At 39.8% G+C, this 22,807-nt stretch overlaps 1 protein-coding gene across 3 annotated transcripts in view; it reads right to left on the bottom strand.

Annotated features, from left to right (window-relative positions):
* LOC122807242 (transgelin-2-like) overlaps positions 1–22,807 on the bottom strand; it is a 391,792-nt gene that overhangs the window by 117,704 nt on the left and 251,281 nt on the right. For all 3 annotated transcript variants that reach the window (XM_044078328.1, XM_044078326.1, XM_044078327.1), the window contains exon 2: positions 20,609–20,802. In XM_044078328.1, the coding sequence (XP_043934263.1) occupies positions 20,609–20,788 (180 nt within the window). In that variant the 5' untranslated portion in view covers positions 20,789–20,802. The remainder of the gene's footprint in view (positions 1–20,608; positions 20,803–22,807) is intronic.

Raw genomic sequence — 22,807 nt, 5'->3', positions numbered from 1 at the left:
AGCATGGAAGATTACACTGCTTTCTTAAAGAAAAGTAATGGCTACCCCCCACCCCACCCCCCGAGTTTAGTTCCTTAGGTTATAGGTTCATAGGTTCATACTAGGCTATCTGCCCGAGGGCATTTACAAGCCTAGCCCATCGTTTTGTGGCTTAGCCACCCCTTTAGTATGGGGAACTATACCCATTATTTTGCTGTGCCTCTGTCGAGCAGTGACACTGAGGTTATCCCTGGGGTATATCTGTGATCTCCCATCCATTGGTCAAGATTTCTCTTGAACAAGGCCAGCGAGGTGCTCTGCCTCACATGTACCGGGATTTTGTTCCACAGCATAGGGAGTCTTTGGGTGATGAATCTATCCCTCCAGCACGATCTATTAATAGCCGTGTCAAGGTTTAAGTCTCCCGCCCTTGTGGCTCTGATGGATCTAGATTTTTTGAGGTGAAGCATATTCATCAAATCTGGGTTTGACATGGCCTTGTATGTTAGGCAAAGGTCACCTCTGAGCAAGCGTGCGACTGAATAGAGCTGGAGTTCTTTCAGTCGGGCAGCATAGGACAGATTTTTGAGACCCTTTATCCTTTTGGTGAGGAACTTTTGTGGCCTCTCCAGCTGCTGCAAGTGTCGGGTCAGATACATTCCAAATGGGGCATTGTACTCAATCATTGGTCTGATGAGTGATGAGTAAAGGGAGACTATGACCTCCCTTGATCTAGATGAGAATCCCTTCATGATAAGGTGGGCAATGTAGAAGGTCTTCCTAACTACTTTAGCTACATGGGTGTCAAATGACAGACTACTATCAACCTGGGTCCCCAGGTCCCTGATAACTTCTTCTGTGCTCAGTGGATTGCCACCTATTTGGTAGCTAGGGTAACCTTGTTTTTCCCGAAGGGTATGACTATGCATTTTTGGCATTTAACTTTAGGCCATGGCTCTGGCACCAGTTATCCGTTTCTGTGAGACCCTTCTGAAGGATATCTGTATCAGATGTGTTTTCTACTATGGCGCCCAGTTTGCAGTCATCTGCAAACTTTGTCAGCCATAACCCTCCTGTGTTTGCTTGTACTTGGAAAAGTAGATGCCAAACAAGAGTGGGCCCAGGACTGAGCCCTGTGGGACACCACTTGTGACAGGCTTTGAGTCTGACATGGCGCCAGCAACTCTGACCCTGTGGGTTCTGTCACTCAGCCAGTTTGCAACCCATCTTGTGATGTATGGGTTGACATTTAAGCTGATGAGTTTTTCAATGATACCCGAGTGGGGTATTGTATCGAAGGCCTTAGCCAGATCGAGGTAGGCTGTATGGACTGCCTTTCCCTCATCAATGGCTTTGGTGACTGTTTCGAAAAAGTCAACCAAGTTTAAAAGGCATGATCTGCCTTTGACAAAGCCAAACTGGGTTGGATCCAAAGTCTGCAAATTCCCTATGTCTTTATTTATGAGGTCCATTATGATCCTCTCCATGGCTTTGCAGATAAGGCTTGTCAGGAATGTGGTAAAGAGGGAAACAGGTTTTTACAGACCACTTTTCACCCTGCCCCCATATTCCACCCCCCCCCGGTAGTACTGCATTTATAGTACCACTGCATGCCCCCTTAATTAGCTAACCAAATACACTTGCTTCTAGAACCCGGCAAACTCCTAGCACAATAATTACACCCTCTATCCACCCCACTATCCATATTAACTCACCCATAGCTATTCTATTCCCTCTAATCTTTTATCCACCACATACACTCAATACAGACCCTACCCTAGTAATTTACTATAACTACAGCTAAAAACGCTAATGCTGCTATCCTTAGTACCCCTACTATTCATTCCTTATCATCTAAGCTCCTATATGTACAGCATCTTGAAATCCAGTACCCAAACTCACAAACAGACACCAACCCAGCATTTAATAAGTTTATCATCCACCACATAACCACCACCCCCCTCTCCTAATTCCTCACCCCCAGTTACCATCACCCAACTAAATACCACTACATTAGCTTAAAAAGCAAAAGCAATGAAAAAATCATAAACAAATTTTTAAGACTTATACGCAACTTAAAAATTAATCTTATGAAGGATGGAGACATCCACCCCAATCCTGGCCCAGCCACAACAGTAGACCCAAGCACACCATCTAACAACCCAATGTGTACTACCCAGATTGACAGACTTCCAAACTCATTTCTGGTCTGTCATCTCAACATCAGAAGCCTAAACAACAAGATCCATAGCCTACATGGACTCTTAGCTGTTCACTCCCCTGATATCCTCTGCCTCACAGAAACCTGGCTAAAACGAATAACCAAAGATAATGAAATAACCCCCCCCCCACAGTACAACATCCTTAGACTGGACCGGATCTCCAGGAAAGGTGATGGGGTAGCTGTACTATAAAAGTCTGCCCTAACAATAACAATTGACACCAAACAGCCACCCCAGTTTGGCAATGCAGAAATTCTCATCACCAAACTAATAACAAACAAAAATAAATGCAGATACATTTTCTGCATTTATATTCCACCCAGCAAGAATGAGAATACCCTAGAAAATATCTTACATTGGCTAGCTTCTAACTATCCCCAGGAAACCATTGTCTTGGGGGACTTAAACACTGATTGGAACACATGTTCCTCTGAAACTCCCTCCACCCATTTAAACCTCCACGGGTGTACTCAGATCATTGCCACCCCCACCAGATTTAGCAAAAATAGAGTCAAATATAGTATCCTTGATTGGATACTTATTAACAGCCACCCCCAAAAGTGCAAGTCAGGTACATTACCCGATGATTTAAGTGATCACTGCCTTACCTATATTATTAGGCTCAAAGCCGATGTTCCCAACCAGCCCACCTACAAAACTATAAGAAACATTTTATTTATTTTTATTTATTTATTTATTTTACATTTGTTGACCGGGACAGTCCGACTGGATACATGTCCATTTTCAGCAGAGGCCCGGGGAGAAAAGCTCCACATAGGTACAAGACAATATTACAGTGAAATAGAAATAAAAATAAAATAAAAGAAAGGAAAAATAGGAGAATACAAATTACATAAAAATTAGTTACTATAACCTAACAGTTTAACTACAGTTCTTAATACAATTATTAAAGTAGTGCAATAGGTAAATTGAGACAGTTATAATATATGGTTACGGTGTAACCGTTAGTAGGCAGATGGATTAAAGGTCCCCTCTCTAGGTTGTCCTATTGGATTTGGATTAGTTATGGAATAAGTGAGGCCTATGTTTAACAAGGGCATCTAATCTGGATATATGCATGGGCAGAGCCATTTCGCCTTAAAATGGAGTCTTTTTAAATTGACCAAGGGAGGAAATTAGCCTAAGGTTGTTGGGGAGGGAATTCCATAGCTTTCCATAGCTTTCCAGTGGTGTTAGCGAAGAGAGCTTCACCACCCATATTGTTGGATTTGGTGGTGCGGACAAGGTGTCTGTTGGAGGAGCGAAGGCAGCTTAGGTTAGAGTAAGGAATAATTATATTACTCAGTGCAGGGGTTTTATCAGGTTGTTTAAGGATTTTAAATGCTTCTGTGAGTTGGTTCAACTTGAGAAGATTGTGTAGTTCTAACCAGTCAAGTTTTTTCAGATTAAGGCAATGATGCGTTCTAAAGGGCGATCCAGTTACAAATCTGGCTATGTGATTATATGAAGCAGAGAGTTTGTTCAATTCACATTTGTTGAGGTGAGAAAGAATAGGAGAGGCATATAGGAGAGTAGAAAGAAGGTGAGTACGGGCTATGGCTAATTTGGCAAAAGGGGTTAGAAAGTTCTTTATTCTGTATAAGGATCCAAGTTTATTTACAGTCTTGATGGTTTGATTGATATGCATATCAAATCTAAGTTTGTTGTCAATGACAACTCCTAGTAGTTTTGTATAGGAGTCGGGTGAGATGATGGTTCCATTATTAGATTGTATAGTGAGATGTGTGGGAGGAGGGGCAGGAGTGGGGAAAAAGAGAAGCAATTTGGTTTTACTTGGGTTTAGGATAAGTTTACGCTCTGCAAGCCATTTTTCGACTGTAGTAAAGCAGAGTTGGGTGGCTACTTGTAAATTGGATAGAGAGACATCAGAACATATTAGGGTTGAGTCGTCTGCATATTGGATACAGGTGGCTTCGGGGATGACTGAGTGTAGTTCGTTTATGAAGACTGAAAAAAGAAGAGGTCCTAGAATAGAGCCTTGGGGAACGCCTATGGTGTTAGGTAACAGGTGTGAGAGCTTATTATGCCACTGGACTGCTTGTTGTCTACCAGAGAGGTAAGCATGGAACCAATTGAGAGCTGAGCTATCTAGGTAAAGGGCTTCCAATGTATGGAGAAGTAACTGGTGATTTACCATGTCAAAGGCCTTTGGCAAGTCCAGAAAGAGGGCAGAGGATATTGTTTTATTATTTCGGTTTTGGTTAATTGTATCAGTAAAGGAGAGGAGAGCTGTGGTCGTTCTGTGGTGAGGTCTGAAACCATGCTGGGATTTGGTCATAAGATTGTTCTGGGTGAGATAGTGAATAAGTTGTTTATGGACACATCTTTCCATAATTTTGGCTAGCGGTGACAGCATGGCTATTGGTCTGTAGTTTGATAACTCTGTGGAGGCACCGCCTTTATGGAGCGGGATGACACATGATATTTTCCATATAGAGGGGATTGTGGCCTCGGTTATGACTCTATTGATTAGAATTGATATAGGATAGGCTATCACATCTGCAGCTATTTGTAGGTATTCAGCCGGAAGTAGGTCTGCAGAAAGGGTAGTTGCTTCAGGAACTTTAACCTTGACAACTTCCAAAATGAACTCAAAGCATGTAATTGGAATGTCTTGAAATGACTCCCATTACAAGAAGCAGTTGAGTACTTCAGTACCAGATTTCTGGCTATCCTTAACCACCATGCTCCTACCCGTACTATCCGTGTAAAAGCCACAGTTGCACCGTGGCTATCTAAATTAACAAAAAACAAAATTAAACTAAGAAACTACACCTGGGCCAGGTGGCATGTTACCAAAGCCCCTATGGACCAAGTAAGATACTGACAGCAAAGGAATCAGACCAAAAAATCTGTCATTCTAGACAAAAAATATCACTACACCCTGGTATAACAAAAATATCAGCTAAAACCTCAAAAGTTCTGTGCTGGTATTAACAATCTTCTCCACCCAGGCCGTTCCACCACTCCTACCCCATCAGTTGCCCTTGATAAATCCCCTGTAGAAATTGCAAACAGCTTCAACTCCTTTACTGAAACTATCCAGTCTCTAGCTACCCATTTCACTCCATCGGACACAAACACCAGCTCTGGCACATCTAGCCCTGATCCACCCAGCACCCAACCCACCTTTACCTTTCAAACCATACCTACCAACCTGATCTGGACCTTACTCAAAAAGCTAAAACCTACTACACTAGCTGCCGACCACCTCCCAGCTGAACATCTTCAAAAAGCAGCTGATGCCACAGCACTTCCCATTTCTATTCTGATCAACAGATCCATCTCAGAAGGATCCATCCCAGCAACATGGAAAATATCACGTTATACTTCCCCATAAAGGAGGAAGTTCCACATATTTAACTTTAGACCTATAGCCATTCTTTCACCACTAGCTAAAATCATGGAAAGACGCATGCACAACAAATCATGCACTTTCTTATTCAAAATGGAAAGCTCACCAACTCTCGGCTTTAGACCATTCCACAGTACCACCCCTGCTCTTCTATCTTTCTCTAATGTCATCAATTGTAACAACAACAAACTATCTTCAGCAGTCTTCCTAGATCTCTTAAAAGCTTTTGATATGGTCAACCATCAGCTACTGCTCAGTACCCTACAAACCACCAGTTTAGAACAACATGCAATATAATGGCTTCACTCCTACCTAAACGGTAGACAGCAGGCTGTCTTATGGCAGAGAAAGCTGTCATCCCTACTTCCTCTAACCCTAAGTGTCCCACAAGGTTCCATACTAGGTCCTCTTCTTTTCTCTTATCTTTATCAATGATCTGCACACAACCATCCCAGGAGCCACCTACATCAAATATGCAGATGACTCAATGCTAATATACTCCGCATCCTCTCCTACACAACTTCTAACCCTCACCCAGACCACTTTCAGCACGGTAGAAACATGGCTAGCTAATTGCCGCCTGCTTCTAACTCGTAACAAAACCAAGCTACTACTTTTCTCCCCTAACCATAGAATTTCTCCTCCTTCCTTCAACAACAAATCTAGCAATGACACCATTATCTCCCCTGATGACCATAAAAAGCTTCTAGGAGTAATAATAGACAACAACCTTAAATTTGATAAACATGTCAATCACACTATTAAGTCCATCAACCAAAAACTTGGGTCCCTTGTACAGATCCAAACCTTTCCTCACCCCCCAGCTAGGGTATCTATTGCAAGATCACACCTCCTCTCTACCCTTATGTATGCCTCCCCTGTACCAATCTCAACAAATTATCAGGATGTTACAATCATACAGCCAGATTCACTACTGTTATGGCTTTTAGGACCCACCATTGCCAGAATCTTAAAGCACTGGGATGGTTAGAGTATCCTACCCTTCTACAGTTCAACCAGCTTATAGTAGCACATAAAATACTTCATCAACCTGATAACACCCCTGCCCTCAAAAATATTCTCACCATTCACAGTGCCCCCAGGCCATTACGCTTAGCTGATAAACTAATGATATTGACCCAAAAATCCAACAACTCTGCAGGCGATGCTATATTTGGCAACTCAACTGGTAAAACCTGGAATCTACTCCCTACTACTGTTACCAAGGAAACCTCACTACCCCTATTTAAAAGAGAACTCAAAAAACACCTTGCATCTCATTGGCTGTGCTCTTGTTCTAAACCTGACTAACAACTTCACTAATACAGGTCTTGCTACCCAACCTGCTGTTTAGCCAAGTATCTGTGCCTCATAGCATTTGAATGTCTAAGCATTGTGAATTATGAGATCTGATTGTATTCTGTGTTCACATCTTCTGATACGTCTTTGCCAATCAGATGTAAGTCTGTACATTGTGTATACTGATATCTGCCTGTATTCTTTGTCTATATTTTTTCTAAACATGTCTGCCTGAGTTTATCACTCAGTGATGTATGTACTGTCTCTTTTTTGGTATGTGGAGCAATTCTCCCCGGGCCTCTGCTAAAAATGGACATATATCCAGTCGGACTATCCCGGTCAACAAATGTAAAATAAATAAATAATTACTGAGACAATGTAATGACGAAAAGGATATCCTTGTTTGGCACCAGAAACAAGAGGGTGAAGTTTAACACGTGGTGAGCCCTTCAAACAGCTAATGTTCAATATGAACTAGAAGGGAAACTAATAAACATTTATTTTAGTACATATAAACAATTTATCTGGTCAAAGGTCTTTCCTGCAATAAAAATGTGTGATAAGGGCAAGAACATTTGATGCAAGTGTTTTTGCTTTTAAATACTGCTTTGAATTCATCTTTCCTTTATGAAGTTATGTTGATCTAGGTCAAGAACGGGGGGAATGTGTTTATCCACAGAGACAGGAGTATTTTGTATTCAGTATTACACTATGAGATGGAAAGAACAAACGGACAAGAGATCTGCTTACAGCTTATTAAGCATGACTGTAACACTTTCCATGATAGTGCTACAAATGTCCATGAGTGAAATGAATTTCCGTTTTTTAAAAGAAGCAATTGAAATGGGAAGGGTGTTGCAGTGAGTACCACTGATAGCTCACAGCAAGTAGTTTTCTGATTTGATTCTTGGCTGGGGTGCCTGCTCTGTGGAATATGCATGTCCTCCCTGTGTTTGAGCGGGTTTTCTCTAGGTGTTCAAGTGTCCTCCCACATTCCACAGACATGCAGTAGGTAGACTGGACAATCTAAATTGGCTGCAGTTGTGTGCGCATGCATGTGTCTGGTATGGAAGAACTATGGCAGGGCTAGCCACTTGGCAGTGTAAACATGGACTCTAGATGATCATCACTGTTGAAGGAATACCCCAACCACATGTGCAAAAATGGGAAAAGGGATTATGGATGGATGGATAGACTTGAGGTGGGAAGACACTGGGGAGATTTTCTGGGCTGACATGTGCTTCCAAAGTTTTCTTTCATGTATAAGGTATTAAGTTCTATAAATTCTGGCATTATAAAATGATAAGTGAGATTAGTTAGAGATATTACAGTTATAGCTTTGAAGATACAGAAGAAACAGTAAACAACATAAAAAGAGGTTTATGGCGCATATAAAAAAGATAATCTTACAATACACTTTAAATAAATGTAGTAGTTGGGATAGTGACTGCACTGCACCTGTCCTGTTATGGGATTAAGAGCCACTTTTTTTATTTTAGATTGCAGCTTATCCCTACTTCATAGTTTACACCATTCGTGTTACTACATGCTATAAATTAATTAGCAAATACTGGGAAATCTGAAGATCTGTTAGTTGCTGCATTTGACATTGAGGCCTTGATTAAATTCTGTCTAGTCAGCCTGATTTAGTTGTGCAGAGGACAGACTTCTGAATGCATCCCAGGTGACTGGATTTCTACTAATTGCCAGGTATTAGAGAAGCCCAGCAGTGAAGGAAGGATTGAAGGACCATGGCCTGCTCATCATACCAAGAGAGAGGGAGAGTTTATGTACACTTGGGAACACACTGGGCAGTACTAATGTCTTGGTGGAGACTGGGAAGCTCATCGCTCTTGTCATGGGGGGGGGGGGGAGGAATGCCTGGAAGGACCACCCCTTGCAGAAGTAAGAGAATGCTCAATGCTGTTATCCCATTGCATTCTTCTCACTTATGCATCACCCACTGAGTGTGATAGGGATGTGGAAAAACAAAAAGAGAACCTCAAACCACCCCTGATGGCTGTTGAACAATGGAGCCCCCTGGCTGACCCTTACCCAAGGCATGTGTAATAAATTGGCTGGTTGTCAGTCATCACTCCCTCCATGGCCGGACAGCCAATAATAAAAATAGCAGAGTATGTATTCTTAGTATTTTATTTGGTCGGCCCAGCAGCTGACTATCGTTTGGTTGACTGAGTCCACCTGCTCTCCCCCAGCCTATCTGAGACCTCACTTGGGGCCAGTGAAGAGACTGAGGCATCCTGGGGCAGGGTCACTTTGCTACTGAGGCTGTTTTCCCATTAAGGCCTAGCTCCTCCCCCATGCCTGCATTGTCCAAAGAACTTGTCCCCAGCAGGTATTGCAGCATACTCTCCACACCTCTGTGTGTGACTCAAGCATCGCCTCATCCCCCTTTGTAGACAACAACTCAGCCCCATCCCCAGTCTACAATAGTTATCAATTGTGGCAGCATGCCTGATCACATGCCCTTCTATATCTTACACCCCCCCCCCCCCGGAAAAGTGAGCTGATGCAAGCTACTCAAGGCATTCCCCCTCCTGTCTCCCCCAGCATCTGAACCACGTACTGAACTCAGCTGGGTCACATTCACAGCTTTATTCCTTTGCACAATGAAACAGTATCTATATTCTTAATATTAGAGTGAAATTGTGCATGATCCAAATGGATCCAGGACTTCAAGTCCACAGACATGTCACTGACCGGGCATCCCAATAAACAAATGCAATCAGTGCTGTCCCTCATGGATGGAGGATCTGTAATGTGTACAGGCAATCTGTTGTGTATAAAAATAAAAAGCCAGTCATGGCAGGGACTAACACAGGGTGGGTAGTCTTTGAGGCCACAAGAGTGTGAACTGATAAAAATAGGAAGACCTGCTTCTGGGTTTCATCAGCTTGTGCTCCAGCAGTCTAAAATTCTGACTTCTGTTTGTGGACCTTATTAGGTATGTATTTGTCACTATTACATGTGGTGGCTGCTGGCATACACCAGATATTCTTTCAGCTTGCTTACTTGTCAACAAGATAACAGTCTACTGACAGCCTTGCACTGAATCTAATCAGTCCCACTGATGGAGTAATTTTGTTAAGCAACTTCTTTATTCTCTGCTCCTCTGATATGAGATGTGCACTCAATTGTACTTTTAAGGTTTGCCCACAAGGTGGCAAGAGAGTAGCGGATAGTACAATGAAAATGAAAAAGGTTGGCTAGTAGATGCGGAAGCTGGGAAATGGGAAACGTAGCAACAAAGGATGACTACATCCACAGTTTATGAGAAACATCCAGAACTATGAATAATACTGAAAACTAGTGCTTTAAGATTTGACACTATGAATTCAGAGAATTGTATTGTGTTATTTTTATTACATTTGTTAACCGGATAGGTAGGCAGGTTTAGTCACAACCTGAGCTAGGTAGGCAGGCAAAGACAAAACACACACTTTGATCAAGATTTACAAAAAATAGAGCTTAAGTATAAAACAGTTAACAGATGGACAGCATATTGAGTGAATTGAGGAGAATCACTAGAGTGAAATGTTTATTGTGCGGAGGACATCTAAGTAGTTTGACAGACTGAATAATTTTGAATGCATGGGTAAAATTTCCCAGCATATGTTCCCTTTCCACAAAAGCAGGGCTGGCGAAAAGGTTGCATGCCTCACTGCTAACCATCCCATTCAGCTTTATTCATTCAACATGCAGTCCAGTAACTATGAACGAAACAACTGTATTAAGCTATGAGATTTCTAGACGCTCTAAGGTGCATTTGTAGAGGGTTTTTTTTAACCTTTTACAACCAGTTATTGCCTGAACAAAAGACATGACCAAGAAAAAAATATAATCTTACTCTTCAAGATTTTTTATGCTTCCTTTCAGCACATAACAGACCCTCTAATATCTATTTGCTTTTATTTTGTCTGGGAGCTATAATGTCCATTTTCAGTGGAGGCCAGAGGACAAAAGTTCTGAAACAGGAACAGAAATTCATTTTTGACCATTCAGAAGAAAAAAATGGTCAACAAACTATTGACAAAGTATTTCAAAGCAACTGGGCATCAAACATTATTTACAAGGCATATCAGATTAAGAATATACATGTTTTCAAGATACTGTGAGTAGAATCAAAAATACTATATTAATACACTTGTATATTATTCACAGTGAACAGATTTAGGATTGCATAACTAAAGTAAGCTGGGGGTCTGGGGGATGTTATACACCTAGAAGTCGTAGGTTTATAGATTTTCTGAGGTACATCTTAGACCTTTGTTTCCAACCTTTTTATCCAGTGATGGCCTGAGCAAAAAGCATGAGTACAGGAAGGAAATTCAACTGTACTTTTTTATTTCAAGGAAGAAATAAGTTGTATTCAAGTTTTAATGCTCAGAGCTGACCAGACACCAGTTCACAATAAAGCAAGAAGACAAATGCTTGTGAGGATTGATATAGCTTGACTAGGAATAGTACATGATCCATACCCCACCCCCAAGTCAAAGTAGGTCATCACTTTCTGTGTATCCCATATGGGGTTAAATTGGGATTACAATTAAGGCAGAAATGCCCAGTCATATTTCAAGCTGCTGCTGTTTACATACCTCATGCCTCCCCACCCCAAAAGACAGTCACCTCCTTTTCACCTTCTGATGTCAGAGACAAAACTGAACAGCAGAGCATAACATAGCTGCTGTCAACATATATAAATAGCATGCTTGCTCTTCTCCAAATGATAGCCACTTGTACATGCATCAGATGTTTGATTGCGAAGTAAATGAAATAAAATTATTACAATGTTTCCAGCTTGTTACTTCTACAGACAGTATAGCACTCCTATAAAAGCTGTAGTGACCCTCAATCCACCACTTTGAAGCCCTCAGAGGTTGTGAATGTCTGGGAGTTCCATGATACATTTATCCCTTACTTTTTGAGAGATGCAAAAGACAACAGGGTCAGTTACTATCATCTAGGCAAACCCCAGTAAGCAGTTATCATCACATCTATGTGCAATTCAGAAGATGACCATGTAATGCATTTCACAAACCATTGCCACACATTAAAATATTGCATGTTGCTTCATATAATCACACTAGTAGTGGAAAAACAAAATAAACAGCAGCAGACAGCTAATCATTACCCTCCACAGAAGATAGCTATGGCAGCTATGCCTATTGTCTGTGCACTCGAGATGTCCAGTTAAATAGTCCATCTTCACCCTCTCAAATGCACCCTAGTCCTGCAAAACCAGATACTAAATGTTTAAACTAAGCAAATTATAGAGTCAAAAAACTCCAAACTGTACTCCAAAAAACAAAGTAACAACCAAAAATGTATACAATAAACAAACAAAAACATTTTTAAAGATATATGCAAAACGCACAATAATAAAGGACAAGTGTCCCTTAAAATTTTTGCATTTGTTTATTGTATGCATTTCTTTCTTTCATGTTTCATTGGAGAAATCAGTCATGTGATTTTTTTTACATATGTATAAAATGGGTGGTTCTGTAAGGTGTTTCACATTTTCTGATGAAGTTCATAGCTAATTAAAGTGAACAAAAGCGCTAACTGTTTGAGTCCGGCTCTTTCTTGGTTGCTTGGTGGTGAATTTTTGGTTGTTACTTTGTTAAATTACAAAGTCAATTACTTTCATCCAGCCAACACCCCCTCCCAGCAGTTATAGCCACAATGTCTAATGGCTATGGAATATTACTTCACCTCCACCACAGTCCACTCAAGTAAGCTGCCACACCTTAGAGTATCCCAATCAAGTTGCTCCACACAAACCACAAAGCTCGTAAAACATTGTCAAAAATATCTGGGTGATCACTGCCAGTATTATTGTAAAAACAGTATTAACCCTTATCTCACCACTCGATTCTCTCTCTCAGACATCAGCAATCTTCCATAACAGTTGAATTGGATTTTAAATGAGTATTTAATGGAACCTCTAAATGTGTTGGTATTTTTCTGGAAGTCTATTGTCTTAGGCAAAAGTGTTGAATAAAAAGTTTTAATACGTTAAAAGTATTATGAGAGTTCAGCCTGCCATTTGTGTTTTTTGGTGGTTTTTGGTTTATTCAGTTTATATTTGTTACCACATAAGGCATCAAATTCCCTATTAGACTGGATCCTAGTATCAGACCCTAGCAAATACACCATCTGTAGTACAGTGTCTGACTGTCTCAGAGATCATCTCCCAATCTTCACAACCAGCTGTGATGATATGAGGTAGTGCCATCTGCGCCAGGGAGAGTAGGGCAGTGCATGTGCAACATATGCCAGCATAGCTAGCTGGAGTTTTGTAAATAATTTTATATAATTTGACCATCACACAGACCTGTACAGATGCTTGTGTTAAATGTATTTGTAAAGTTTCTTGTGTTAAAAATGTATCAACAGTTGGTTCTGCTGGACAGCACATATGTCAGTATATGACAGTATTATCATAACTGATTAAATGTATATGTCTAAGACAGAATTCTGGAAAGGAAGAGGTGAATCTCAGTTCAGCTAAATTTGAAAAATAGGTTGAAAATTAAATGGGTTGGTTTCGGCAATAAAGATTTTATCTTATAGGTCTAACTGCAGCCAGACACAAAAATGTCTGGGAAAACCAGGACTAGGAATCTTACTGTATATACACTTAGAGGTGAATTAATTGCTACCCTGGAAGGGTGGAAGTTTTTGAAATTGTTTTATAGTTTCAGATGCTGCAATAGATCTTAACAAAGCTCTGGGTGTGTACTGTACCAGAGTCAGGTGACCAGATGTGATGTCATTCTATAACCACCACTGAAATTATTATTTAGATATTAGTGAGAGACATGATGGAACTCTTATAGCAGCACTTTGTCTTCAGGAATCTGACAGGAAAGATCTCTCACAGATATCTCACACAACCTCAGACCTCATCTTGCCTCACTTGTAGATCAGTATGTATGTATCTCTTTAAGAAGCTTTCTAGGGGCTTGCACAATTGATAAATACTGAGCACATGTGAGCCTGACTGCCATTATGTAGTAAGCTATTGAGATGCAAGCATGTATGTTTGTGTAGTCTGTCAGTTAATCAGTTTGTTTTTATTTTGTACTGCTGCTATCTATTATGCCATGTTTCTATGTAATAAAGCATATAAATGAACTACCCTGCCTGTTCATCTTCACTTGTGAAACAACACGAGTGACTTGGTGTCAGAAATGGGACCCGGAAATCCTGATGCAGAACCAAGAAGCACTCGGTTAATGATGGAGGAATACACAGGAGTGGATCATCCCTGCTGCACATACAATTCACAAAAACAGGTCAGAAATGAATTTCAGGTATCAAAGCTTACTTAAAGGATTTTTTATTCGCAAAATATAAAACGAAGCAACCAGAATGCTCTAAACGAATTTCTAGTTAAACGAAGTGTTCAAAACTGCGACATATTGATGAAAATATTCAAATGACTACAGAAAATGTTTGAAATAGTGTCAAAATCACATAAAATGAATAAAATAAAGAAAACTGCATTTTTTTTAAAGTAGCTTATAGCACATACTTTTTTGCATTACTTAAAACTATTTGAGATATCCAAGGTATATGAAGTGTCTGCAAATTTGTGTATTACTGCAGTACAGTTATTTCACAAAATACAGACATTTCAAAGCGTATTTTGCAAAGCACAGTATTTCACAGAGTTTATTGTGCATTTGAATGCTATTACAAGTACTGGCTGTGTGTGCATGATCGTATACAATTACAAGGGCCATATTTTCAGTGTGCTTGGGCGTAATTTGTTAGCATGGCTGATGGATTTCAAAAAACAGCTCCTCTTGTATTTGATAATAATATTTCAGAGAATTGGAGAATGTCTGAGCAACAGTACGACATTTTCATACAAGCTACACTTTCTGATAAAGATGACTGCACAAAGTCATTTACTCTGCTTAATGTAGTTGCTTCAGAATCCATAGAAAGAGAACATTCATTTGAGTATGCACCTGCTATATTTGCAGGAGAGGTGGAAGCGCCATATAGTGGTTCCAGCTGAGTCAAGGGAAGAACCCCCCCCCCAAGTGCTTAAAATGTAAATTTAGAGAAATGCGTAGCCCCCAAATGAATATTACAATGGAAAGGCACTTACTTTACACAAAAGATCAAAAGCCTGGTGAAACTTTTGCAGCATATATAACTGATTTAAGAAACAAAGCTAAAACATGCAGATTTGGTGATTTAAGGGATGAGTTGATAAAAGATGATGCAGTGAGAAGGATTTTGTTTCGTGACAGTGGTTTAATATGCTTACAAATGAAAAATGTATGCTTCCAGTAACATCTAAATACAATGTTGATAGTACAAGTATGCAGCATGTGGTTAAAAGAAACAGGCCCAAGTACATGGCAGCAACTGTGAACCCTGCAACAGTCACTGGTAAACCCCGTAGCTGTCTAGCAAATTCCAGGGTACACACAGTCTCAGTGAAGCACAACGGTGAGTCAGCAAGCAAGCGTAAGAGTGAGGGCACATGTTCACCTAGCCTCATAGTCAACTGTCGTAACTGTGGTGGAAATCATGAGTCTAAAAGAGAAAAATGCTTAGCTTTTGGTCAGCAATGCCACAGATGTAAAAAATGAATCATTTTCAAAGATTTTGTAAATCAAAAGGGGTTATTTCTTTTATTAAAAGAGAGCAGTCAAAAAGACAATTTGATCATTTAGAAAGCTATGACCCCACTTTTTATGTTGATGGTGTGTTGGTGCTTAATGAAACAGTCAATGCAGTAGATTTATGGGCAAAGAATGAAGTATTTTGTACTGTTAGGATAAACGGAAGACCAGTAGAGCTCAAACGTGACACAGGTTCAAAGTGCGATGTTACTGTGCATCAGCAGAAACATTTGCTCGAGTATGTGCTGGTGAGAAGCTTGATTCGGCAAAGTGTGTGAAGCTTGTTGCTTTTGGTGGTGAAGAAATTCAGACTGAAGGTTCAGTAGTGCTTTCATGTTGCTCTGCTGGGAACAGCTATGACTTGCAATTTTACGTGGTCAAAATGCATGTAGAGTCATTATTACACCTCAGAGACAGTTTGAAAATGGGACTGCTTTCATTTATCAAGGAAGTCCATCATGTTAGCTTAAAAGACCACTAATCTAACTTTGCCCAGTCCATTTTCTGTACCTATGCTGATCTTTTTGAAGACAAACAAGGCAAGCTCCCAGCTGTGTACTCCATGAAGTAAGACCCAGAGGTTGGTCCAGTTATCAGGCCACCCTGGAAAGTTCCAATAGCTATGCAGAACAGAGTCAAAGCCAAGCTAGATAAAATGGTGCAGCAAGGTGTAATTTATCCAGTAGATGAACCTACTGAATAGGTATCCTCCATGGTCGCAGCTCATAAGAAAAGCTCAGACGTTAACAGAATATGACAAAGCACTGAAAACACCTCATCATCCAATAGGTACAGTCGACGAAGTTGCTGATCTCATGCCAAAAGCTACTGCTTTTTTTCTGTCTTAGATGTAGAGAGTTCATTTTGGCAAATTTTGCTAGACCGAAAATTTTCATTGCTAACCACTTTCAATACTCCTTTTGGCAGGTAAAGATTTCTGAGAATGCCATTTGGAATAAATTTTGCCAGTGCAGTTTTCCAGTGTGCAATGGAACAAATGTTTTCTAGGTATCCATGTGCTATTATACTAGATGATATTCTAGTAGGAGGTAATGGTGAAGGTGAGGATGACAGAAACCTCAAGAAAGTTCTGGATGGAGCAAGTGAAGTGAATCTTAAGATGAATCCTCAGAAGTGCAAATTCAGGCTATGAGAAGTCACTTATGTTGGTCATTTATTTACCAGTTCAGGCTTATGTCCAGATACTTCCAAGCAACTGCAGTTCTCGATATGTCAGCTCCAGACAATGTTCAAGCCCTACAACATTTTCTTGCATGGTTAATTATCTAGGCAAGTTCATTCCAGACTTGAGTCCAACTTTCAGCTCCACTTAGAGAGCTGACACATAAAGATGTACCCTGGCCATGGTTAGAGCAACACCAAAGAGCATTTGACGTCCTGAAACAGAAAATTGCCAGTCCACCAACTCTCAGATACTATGATGTTCACAAATCAGTTACTCTTTCATGTGATGCTTCGAAATTTGGTCTTGGTGCAGTCATTTTTCAAGCAGGTAGACCAGAAGCCTATGGGTCTAGAACTCTTACCGAAACTGAAATGCAGTATACTCAGACAAAGAACTCTTGGCAATTGTGCTTGCATGTTCAGAGTTCCATGATTATATTTATGGTAGACCTATCCAAACTGAGACAGATCATCAATCTTTAGTCACTATTTTGAGAAAGCCTATGCCCAACAGTCTCCATTCTCTAACCACACCTCTTCTCCATCCCACACAATGTCCTTGCGCTTCGTAATGGATTGTGCTCAGTGGTATATTTCTACCCTTCTATGGCTTTCACAACTACATACAAATACTCTCTCAAGTTCTGATCTGACTAGGGCCTGGTACAGCAGCAAAATTACTCTGTCCCTGGAATCTATCCCAACTAGAATACTAAAATAATTCTTTTCACTGATGGCACAGCTGTTTCACTGTGCTCTGAACAGCCCCAGACCCATTTCTGCTCTATTTCCATCACTTCCACTCACCCAGCTGATACTTCCCATAAGAGCTGATGTGGCTTGATCAACAGTGGGTCATAGTGTTACATGACTAAGTAGAAAGTATATGAACTGCTCCCATAATGCTGTACTCTACCACTGAGTGGGTAATGTAATACAAGAATTTTAGTTTGGGATTACTGCATGCTTGAAATGTACACTTCTCAGCAATTCATTATACTGACTTGCATAGAACATAGGGGACTACCCCAAGCATGTAGTCACTGAAATGTATACTTCTCAGCAATCGTTACACTGACTTGCATGGAACATATGGAATGTAGGGGACTACCCTAAGCATGTATTTACTGAAATGTATACTTCTCAGCAATTCATTACATTGACTTGCATGGAACATAGGGGACTACCCCAAGCACATATTCACTGAAATGTATACTTCTCTGCAATTCATTACACTGACTTGCATGGAAACATATGGAATGTAGGGGACTACCACAAGCACGTATTCACTGAAGTGTACACTTCTCAGCAATTCATTATACTGACTTTCACAGAACACAGGGCACTACCCCGTGCACGTATTCATACATTCTATTGTAAAGCTTGTGACTTGCCAACCTTCAAGAAGCTTGAATGACTGCTCTATGCATGTGTGTGCCAGTGTATTTATCAAGAGCATATCCTACTCTATGATGAATGCCCTTTGATCAAGTGGCGTTGTGTCGAGTTTATTTTGCTGTGGTTGGTCAAAACTACATTGAATTTTATTGCACAAGAGCGTTGTGCACTGCAGAGGACTATCACTCTTCCACAATGGGTATGTGACTGCTGAGTTGGCATATATTAAATAAAGGGTATGAGAAACTTTGTAACTCTTCAACAATTATTTTTCCTTTTGTTTTTTTTTTTTTTGTGTCTTCTTCCAGTTATATTTCTTGATTAAAAAAATAAGAGAAACTTGTACTATGATGTTTCAAAACATCATAGGTAAACATTATCAAGCTCACTATGAAGGATTTTAGTAAATGACCTCTTCTTGCGTAAGGAGAAACTTATTCCATAACCTCTAAAGGCATCATGTAATGCATAGACCATTTCTGTAATACTATTTACTTTTAATATTAGGTTTCCAGAACTTGTTAGGAGACTGCTGTACAGACCACCTATGGCTTACTTCTAAGTAACCTATCAGAAACAATATAGTTATAATTCCAGAAGCTTTTCTAAATAATACGTTTTCTAACCTTTTTTCTGGAAAGAATCACACTTTTGCAAGTTCTTTCAGGTGGGTCAAAGTAAATCCTAAAGGCAATGTATAATGCAAAAAAACAGTAACTCATAGGGTCCTGATAATATGCCAGAATATTTCTGTTTCAGTATGAAGCATAGTCTCACCAACCCACTGCTGACTGGCTACATACAAAAGGTATAGAGAACAGCTTTGGATATTGCCTTTCTTTCCACAAGTGAGGTTAAACCACTGATTGTGGTAACCACACACCAATACGCCTTACCGGTCTTATTTGCAAGGTAATGAAGCAAAACATTATGGAACTGAAGCATAGTTAGTAGTAGTTTAAAACCCTTAACTCAAATCAGTTTGGGTTTGTGAAGGGAAGATCCTGCCTGCTTAAGTAGTAGACTACTTTCAAAAGTCATTGAGCCAAGGATGAGGGCTAATCAGAACACAAAAAGCTTACCTTGACCTGGTCAAGGCCTTTGATAAGATTTCACACTCTGGCATTACAGACAAACTAATCAAACTAAATGTAAACCCTTATGTAGCCCATTTGATAAACAGAACCCAAATCTATTACAATTGCAGACACGTTCTCCTCAAAAAAAAAGTTCACTACAAGTGGGGTTCCCCAGACTCATTAGCAGGAGCCCTCCTATTTGGTATTCACTTCTCTGATGTTAGTGCCAAGGTCAAGGGTCTTTGGGTGATCAAGTCTGATAGCTCTATATTTGTAAACTTGGATCTATATGAACCAAAGCTGTCAAGATAATCTAGCACCCACGCAGCTTCCACATAAAGGACACTCCCTCAAAATCAGTATGGTTATTAGGGATTTGGGCAGGTTATGTTGAGCACAAAAAGGGCAACTGGCTAGGCTTAAAATGGCCAGCAAGGGCAGCTACCCTAGTACTTGGCTATGAACCTTTAAGAACTCTCCTTCAACCAACATACACATACTGTCATTAGAAAATCCTTTTACCTAGCTCAGCTGATTTCCAAAGGTGTAACTTCTAGTTTCAAGGATGTTATCTTTCTTTACGCCTCCCTTACTATGATTACAATAATATAATCCCCCCTGGCATGTACCTGACCAGACAAGTGATCCAACTTGAAAAAAAAAAAAAAAAAAAACATTGTTTTCTCACTAAGAAAGTCAAAGGCCCGAGTTCCATACAGCTTTATGACATTCTGCATAGTTGATATGTCCTTTCTCTCAGACTTCTACAAGGTGACATCTGTCTTTCCATCTAGCCTACAAAGCCACAAATGACCCAGTCCTGCATGACCCTCTGCATGTTTTGTAAAATCTGTAACAGCACAAACATCCATACAAGAGACCTACACTTTCACCATAACTAGATACCACTCCCAAAGAATTCTTATCCCCTGGAATAGAGTTCCATTTCATATTAAACAATACAGATAAATTGTTGGGTAACTATATTTATTCCAGGTCTGGCCCCAAAACCTCTTATGGAAAAGGATAGCAAGTGGCGGTTATTGCATTGGCTAGGCTACTAATGATCTACCCATTAACTGCATGTCAATGTCCTATTAACCTACAAGACATGCTCCATTAAATATATGGACTGGACTTTACAGGACTTTATCCTAATTATCCACTAGACAACCGATAGATGCAGGTCATTTACAAAATTAGACATATTACTAAGGAGTGGATAAAGCATTTATAGTGATGCCACTATGTAACCATGTGTGGAGCCTTAATTCAAAGGCATAAAAAATGATTTAACTGACGTGCAGATATTTTGCTGTGAGGGTAATCAGTTTAATCAATTTTAATCTTCCAGACTGTTAACTTGATTTAAATAAACTGCTGAAATAAATGAATTTCACTTACCACTCCATCCTTGAGCCATTCTTGGAAATTATTTCTGCCAGGCTCTGGTTGATTTCCCTGGAAGTTAGTCTGCTCAATTACCCAATTAGTTAGGGTTTCCTCCAGCTCTGGATCATACTTCTTTGCAATTTTATTCTGAATCTCACGGCTTAACCCATACGATGGACCTTTATTTGCCATCTTGTGCTTCTTCCCTGTATAAAAAAAAAAACTCAGCAAAGGTGTGCTATTTGCTTAACATTTTTTTTTCCTGGGATTAAAAAAGTTATCCGAACTGTGCACTACCATCTTCTGATTTTTTTTTTCAAAGTACTCATAGCAACACTCACCAGAGAGTGTTTTTTTTTTTTTTTTTTTTTTTTTTAAATAAAATGAGATGTCTTGTCACAAAATGCTTGCATTCACATTAGATATTACATGGATGCAATACAGAACAAACTAAAATCATGTACTGAGAAGAAAAAAAGTCATCATCCAGCCAATCTAACAACAATATTATAAAGCACCGACTGAAAAGTCACAAATGAAACCCACCATTTCCATAAAACAAATTACATCTATTAAATGACTAAAAGGAGTTGAAAAAAAATACCAGCCCTATCAAATTTGTGCCTAAGCCATCCATTTTTTTCTAATTCCAGTAGTTAGGTTATCCATTTTTTTTCAAATTCAGTAGTTAGGTCATCCATTTGTTTAATAATTTATGTAGAGCATACATTTTTAAGAGGCTTATACAGTAACAAGTACAAATTGTTAAAACTAATGGCCCTCTAGCCATCCATCTTCACAGCAAATGCTTATTTCAGATTCCAATGTGGAACCCTTCTGTTATTCAGTACTTTTGTTTAACTGGAATGTCTTACTGAGTGAAATGTCTTACTGAGCAGAACCCATTAGCAGTCACTGACTGTTCTGGAAGAAAAGTTCCAAGACACAAATTGAAACAGAAATAAGAGGCATACAGGAAGGCAAAGAACAATGCACTCTGTCATAATACCCTAGTACCTCTCTCAAAGCTCTCAGTCATTAGTGCGAGACATGCAATTGTGGGTCTTGGTTGTCCAAAGAATAAGCTACAATTCACTATTTAAAATTAAAAGTGAATTTCACAATTTGTTGCTATACAATAAAGCATGTGTGCATGGAGGATTTACCTTCCTATGTCACCATTTCCTTCCATTTATACATATTAACTGCGACAAGACTGACATACTTCAGAGCAAGGGGGACCACTTTGAGGTACTGCAAGCTTGGACTTTGCACTTATGCAACCAAATTCAGTTAGAATCACAATTACAGACAATGAGATTTCAATAAGCATCCACTTTCCTCCCCTACACATTCATATGCAGGCATTATATATAATACATTCAGGATTCCCCCCCCCAAAAAAGGGCATTTTCAATAGACATAAAAGTAAAGAAAGCTAGATTTAAACATGATAGACGGTAGGGTATGAAGGAAGTGGTTCATGAACAGGATGTTGTGGGGTAAATCTGAGAACAGACAACTTAGACATGGTAGACGTGATAAGAAGCTAAAGAAAAACAGGCGGGAAGAAAACTGCTAGAATACGAAAGGAAGACAGCCGGGTACAGGAAGTACAGTGCAAGTAGGGATTAGGAGACAGAAGCTGAGGAGGGGTGGAGGCTGTAGGTATAATCAAGTATTCAGCAGATGAGAAAAACAGAAAGGAGGGAGATGGTGTATTGGGGACAGGACATAACTGGTAAGAGAGCAAACATGGTAAAAAAGTAATGTGGGAAGACTGCAGGGATGGGATCATTACAGAAGTGAAAAGTGCTTAAAGAGGATGACTGAAGAGTGAGATAAAGGTTAGAGGCAGAAAAACAATTATGAGAGTAGTAGAAAGGAGAAGAGAATGGGGAAGGATGGGAATTGCAGAAAGGGGGGGGGGCTCAAAGTCTGATTAGATATTTGTTATCACATTCGGCTCAATTCAGACCAGAGGAATGGGCCAGACAGTGGGGAAACAAATTTCACAAAGTTGTGGCCAGTTCTTGAGATGGTGGCATTTAATTGCTTACATTATATCCTTTTTGAGGTGCTCTGACATGATAGTTAGTGACTACATGGAATAGCCGTATGCATTATTAGATGATTTAACACGAAGTAAAGTAGTTGGTGAGCAAAGGTTCCAAGTTAAAAACAATGGACACTTCAGCTACCCTAATCTTG

Source organism: Protopterus annectens, chromosome 7.part0, assembly GCF_019279795.1.
Source record: "Protopterus annectens isolate FY-2018-M chromosome 7.part0, PAN1.0, whole genome shotgun sequence".
Taxonomy (NCBI): Eukaryota; Metazoa; Chordata; order Ceratodontiformes; family Protopteridae; genus Protopterus; species Protopterus annectens.
Note: the sequence above shows the minus strand (reverse complement) of the source record. Positions and strands in the feature narration are given on the sequence as shown.